This window comes from Aplysia californica, unplaced genomic scaffold (genome assembly GCF_000002075.1).
Source record: "Aplysia californica isolate F4 #8 unplaced genomic scaffold, AplCal3.0 scaffold00004, whole genome shotgun sequence".
Taxonomy (NCBI): Eukaryota; Metazoa; Mollusca; class Gastropoda; order Aplysiida; family Aplysiidae; genus Aplysia; species Aplysia californica.
In genome coordinates this window covers 3,384,954-3,390,953 of record NW_004797274.1, presented here as the reverse complement: position 1 = coordinate 3,390,953, position 6,000 = coordinate 3,384,954, and the positions used below count along the sequence as shown (strand labels likewise).

At 42.0% G+C, this 6,000-nt stretch overlaps 1 protein-coding gene across 3 annotated transcripts in view; it reads left to right on the top strand.

Moving 5' to 3' along the window:
• LOC101857450 (sestrin-1) overlaps positions 1 to 6,000 on the top strand; it is a 35,826-nt gene that overhangs the window by 11,079 nt on the left and 18,747 nt on the right. The window contains exon 1 of one of the 3 annotated variants that reach the window (XM_013079999.2): positions 511 to 1,185. The exons of 1 other annotated variant lie outside the window; for it this stretch is intronic. In XM_013079999.2, the coding sequence (XP_012935453.1) occupies positions 970 to 1,185 (216 nt within the window). In that variant the 5' untranslated portion in view covers positions 511 to 969. Of the gene's footprint in view, positions 1 to 510; positions 1,186 to 2,261; positions 2,415 to 6,000 lie in introns of those variants that run through there. One more of the 3 variants, XM_013080003.2, reaches the window with a different exon arrangement.

The following is a 6,000-nucleotide window of genomic DNA, read 5'->3' as shown; positions in this document are numbered from 1 at the left end:
CTTCCTTCCCCGAAAAAAAGAAGTGCGTTTCATTTTAGAACGGAGAAAGAAAGAAGTGAAAAGGAAAGTAGAAGAAGAAATGCAAGGTCAATAAAGCGAGGGCGAAAAAGACACAGTGGACAGAGGACAAAAAGGTGGAATAAACGGATTTGGCAGCCAGTGCTGTCGGCTGACTCGCTCACAACACACCGGTTCATAAACCTGCATCTAGATTCTAGTACTAGATCAAGTTCGTGTATAAAAAACACACTACATGCTGTTATCTTAATGAACGTGGTGGTAAGACAGTATTTCTTTTCTCTTTGCAAATTGGGGGAAAACTAAATGGTGACAGGGTTTAGAAATTGTCCAGCTATTGTGATGCGAAAGGTCTCTCACTTTAAAAAATTCGGTCATTCGATAAACAGTTTCGGTGGCCTTTCGAGAGCGATCTGAAGGTCATCCAATCAGAGAGTTGTGTTTAGCCACACACCCCACATTTCAGCCAATGAGCGAACGGCTTTCTTTAGAAAGGAATCGAGTGCGGAGTGCAGGCAGACCGCAGGCTGATAAGCTTTCAGTCTTCTGTGCTGTTAGGACCCTGAGAGACCGTGTTATTTATTCTGTGCAGGCACACATAGCTTGGGACAGTCACAGGCCCCTGATTATAACACTAACTGGATATATATCTAGAGGTGATCCTTAATTGTAAGCTGGTTGCTGCAGGCTTCGTTCAAGTGCTGACTTTTTTGTGGATCCAGAAGCGAGCACGGCACAAGCCTGGATTCATCACGTCGTCGTTCTCCGCCTCATAGATCCAGCAACCCCTGCAAAGCTTCTCGCATTCGGTTCAGCGACACTGTTCTGTTATGGTCCTCTGTTGACACTCCTGCCGTTACAGAACCGTCGCGTCTACCTCTCAAATTTTGTTCCTGCTGTGAGACGTCCAGTGAGAGTTCTTCACCGTTTCTACTGCCAGGACACCGAGAAATGAAAGATTGTTTGGCAGTTTCCAACCGAGTGTATCACAGTCAACGAGCAGTGGCGCTGCCTCATTGTCATTATGACTACCTACCCTTGGATGTAGATGCTCTTTGCAGTGGCAATGTTAATGACCACTTCTATGATGATGTGTACGGTTCCAACGATATTGAAGACATGCACGTGGATTCCACTCCAATTCAAAGTTCACCCCATAGCATGGAGGTAAGATGCTGCTGCTTATTATGCCAAGGCCAAGGAATGGCCAGATCTTTGTTTGTTTGGATTATAATAGAAGGCCTCGATAATAGAATCCAGATAGATCTAAAAATCTAGATCTAGATCTAGATCTAGATCTAGTCTAGCCTACCTTTGTCTTTATGTCTTATATGGCATAGCGTAGTTTGCGCGCAACAGAATGGGATGGTATATTACTGTATTAGTAGTTCTTCAAGTGCTATAAAGACTGTTACCGTTAGATTCTAGATCTAGATGCATTCAGCATTTATTAAATCTAGAATCTAGATATCTAGGTATAGGAAAGGTATAGTCTACATGTTCTTGTCTTTATTGACGATGGATACTTCCTGGATTTCTCTTTGGTGCCGTAAACTCTTCAAGTTCAAGGTTCTATTTTCCATCACTTTCACTTTCCAGGGGCAGAAACTGGAAAAAGGGGAGAGGATTTTTTTTATAAAAATGTAGATAGATCTAGATCTAGAATCTAGATCTAGATCTTCTGATTTAGATATATTATCTTTGCTAAGTGCTGGGCCTATGCTTTTGCTTTCAGGGAACGTACAGTCTAGTATTTGAAAGTGTTTAGGGGCGCTCTACTGTGGGTTTAGAGATGAGCAATGCTGTTCTTATCGATCAGTACAGTGAGTCTCAGGGATCCCGAGTTATATTTGGCCCTGACGTGACAACGGCAAGTTCCGACTGAGGCGTCTGAGGGGGGGAATTTTCCACTGTACAAACTGACTTGCAAGTTCGTTTCAAATTCTTGTTTTGTGTTAAAAGATTGGTCGTATTTATCAAATAGCATTTGGTTATATGTAGACTCCGTTTTTGTTTTTATTTTCCTTTTTTTTTCATTTGATCTTGTCTGCAAACGTTCTCTCGGTGACCAGAAAGGAAGGTTTTAAAGCGTCGCTTGCTTACCTCAGGCTGACGAGTCACCCAGTCAGCTGGACAAGTGAAAGGTCAAGGTGAATCGTTCTAGCAGCTGATAGGCTAACATTGAAGATGCTGCGCGCGCATTGCTCATTTGATATTCATAGTTCAGAGGGAAGCTGTAGTCAGCTGTTCCGCAGAGGAATCTGTGTCAGTAGCCGGGTCCAGAGCGGATGGACGGCTTGAAACATGTCCGCCTCAGCTCTTTTTATATCGCTGACTTTGAGGCTATATCGAAGATGATGATCACAGTAGAGATACAGCAGTGCGATAACTTTCACGTACGTACTCCTCAGATCCACTTTTAGTTTTATATTTGCGTTGGAAAGTGAGAAACGAACTCGTCGTCCGAAGTGTGAATTGTAACTAAGAAGATAGATATTCTAGTTTGATCAAGAACTGTGTAGCTGGATGGAAGCTGGCGAGAACGCCGGACGCCACTTTGCACCTGGGCTCTTTGTTATGCTCTTGGTCTCTGGAGCTTTATCCAAGTTAACATTTTTGTAGTCTAGGCCTTAGTCATTCTTCTATGTCACACAAGAAAACACGAAAGGTAACATTTTCATTGACTTGAGGTGCATTATTTTTTGCGGATTTCGAAATGCAACCTGTCATGAATAACTGAATTAGACTAAACTAATGTTTTCATTCAACTCCTGTGACTAACAAGTTTTCGTTTTTGATGGGGACGACACGGTCGTTTCTGATTCTGATCACCAATTTAAAGTTTTACGTCCGGGTTTCCAGCCCAGTTGCATGTGTCACCAAATGTTTTCTTCTCCGTCAACGGGCTACGTGCGGTTTAGTGCGCCTTTGCCTTTGTCAGTTGGAAGTAGAGGTGTGACCTAGTTTGTACGAAGAATGCCATGCCCCCCCCCCCTCAACTCTTTGTTTTGATCTACTATTTTGGCATTTGTGCAACCAAGAATGGACAGTGTGTATCACTCTCTGTTCACCTGATGTTCTTAAACTTGCTGTTCTAAACTATAAATTATTAAACTACCCTCCCATTTCCTATCCAACAAACCTGCTCGAAACCTTGATGGGGAGAAGGAATGGGAATGGTCACTATTAATATTAACTTTTAGCACTTTTTGGCACTCTGACACCTCTTGTTCAAATGGCTTCTTTCACATAATTTTTTTGTTTGTTTGTTATTGTTGCTCTGTCTGTTGTGCGGGTCGTCACAAAAAATGGTTTTCGATTGGTGGTACAATCAGTTGCACCTACCACTTAAATCATGGCCAAAGTGTTCGGTGTTCATCATTAAAATTTTATGTCTTATGATGCAGTGTTGTGTCGGCGGCTGCTTCATTGTTTCAATAGGCCCTTATATGCTATCAAATTAAATCATACTCATACAATATAATTAATTTGTCATAGTCATATTGTTATTGTAGAAGAATATCACTTGGACCGACTTGGTTGGAGTTAGAGCCTGTTGCTCTCTATTGCACCATAACACTTTGCAGTCACTCAGCCAGCAGTACAAAATACCCCATCTGGTCACCCAGCCAGGAGAGTGACTGCTACGGTCTTCTGGAGCCTGGTGCAGAACTGCGCCAGGTGACCGGAAGGAATCATTTTCACCAATGCATTATTACATCAAGTGACTGCAAAGTGATAAACAGTACACTCTAGATCTAGCGGTAAATTTTTACTTTAACTCCCGCACACAGGTGTACTGCTTTGGCTCAGGGGTCAAAGTGCAGTATTGTATGCTGCAAAACAACCCCCAAGATTTATTTTTTTAAAGCGCGCAAATTACTATGTGGTCGGGCATAGTGTGGTATTGTTTGATTAGGAATAATCAAATATTTCAAAAACTATTAATTTGCGACGGAAATGAAGTTGATATTCCTGTTCAGTTCGTCAATATTTAGTCGAACATGGACAACTGGTAGCTAAGTGTGAGACGGGAGGGAAAGTTAAAGAATACTGTTCTAGCTACTTAGGCTTAGGCATGCACGTAATATATTTTTTAAAAAATCAATCCTATCTTCCGTTTGAGTTCAGCATCTTCTGAGGCCGAGGGCCATTAGTTCGTCTTAGTGGAACAGACAAAGAAAGCCATTGGACAGAAAAGTGGCTCTCGTGGCCTAGAGATTAAGGTGTTGGCCTCTCGTTCAAAGGTTCTGGGTTCGGATCCGGGAAGTGACCGAAAAATTTCTTTCTCTAAAATTGTCTCCTTTCACCTCCTTTCCCTCTCTCTAGCAATATTCTGTCGTCTGCTTTCGCCTCCTCTTTCTGTCCTCCACCCCCTCACCTCCTTTGCCCCCTCTTCTGGTTGAGTCTTTCTGCAGCCTGTCTACTGCTACTCCATGGCTCCTTCTTACTGCCGTCTTTCCGCCACACCCCTGATCTTCTGGTCTGGTAGGAAAGATCTACACCTAGCCTTCTCGAAAGGGCGAAAATTCTCGGAGGGCTCGTGTGCAAATTGCGCACGTTAAAGATCCTTTGGTAGTCTAAAATTGATGAGTAGGCTTCGGCCGCCACCCGGAGAAAATTCAAAATTTCCTACTGACTGAAAATGATTAAGGTGTGCCCGCGCGCTCATATTACCTTATGCAGTTGCGAGCGCTGTAAAACACTTTAAAAAAAAATCAGACATGAGCTAATAAGTGGCCCTTAAAATCTGCTAGTGGAGCCATTTTTTGTTTCCTGTTGGCCGAGTTCCAAGTGGAGACTAACAATGTATTATAATATAGTGCACCATTATGATATTATACTGTGGTGTCCTTAAAAAAGCAACTCAGATAAGAGCAAACACCACCTAATAGCAACCAAAGTTTGTGTAGTGGAATTTTCATTTATATTAATTTATATCTAATAATTAATCCCTGTAACCACAGCTTTTGTTTGCAATAAATTGGGTGAATTTTTACTGTCGGACCCACATGCAGTGTGCCCTGTTTTGGGGGCTTGACTGATATGCCTTTTGCTGCCATGCCAACTAAAACCCCCTCAAATCAAGTAATAATTTGAGTTTGGTATAAAGTCAAAATTTGTGTACAGCAGATAAAAATGGACAAGCCTTAGTGCTTTAGTCTCCTCTTTTAATTGCGAGCTTGAGTTTGAGATGGATCCCTGGTTACATATATATCATAGATTGTCCACACAAAAAATTTGATGATAAAAACAGTGTGAACTCCTAGAATGGTTCATAATTTGACTTAGTGTAGATGCATCTCTCTCTCTCTTATCTCCTCACAACATCCGCTCATGACTAAAATACACTTTGCTGAGTATAAGAACTCAGTTTTACACCATCATATGGAAAGATCCACCTTCCTTCAGTCTCTCCATGAGGAGGGGAAGTCTTGATCATTGTGTGTAATATTACAGCTTAGCGATCGAGCATTAGGCCTCATTGGCTCGCTGATGCTTCTCTTCATATATCACTTTTTGACATAACAACATCACAGCATGGGATTGCGACTCGTATGTGTGTGTATGTAGTACGTGTTTGCGTTTGAGGGTTGTTGGCTCAAAAAAAAAAATCACCTTGCATCAACCTCCGCCTAACACCAGCAAAGTTGAAGGCAATACAGCATGATGTACTGTGCCCACCCCTCTGTAGGTGAATTTTTTGTCTCAAATTACTCAAAATCATCTTTTCTGTCACACATTTTTGGATCGAACTAGGGAGGTATGGTGCAAGTGCAATGAAGAATGTTTGAGTGACTGACTCGCACATGGCAGAGTCACTGGTGACCTTACACACTTGATAATTTTTGTTGTGTTTTTGTCTGACATCAGTGCCCCGCTGTCAATTTGATTGCTGTTGTTATTCTTTCATCTCTATGGGTTCCAGCAACTCTACTACTATCTGCTATAGGGCCTAGGTGGGCTTCTTTGTTGAGACAG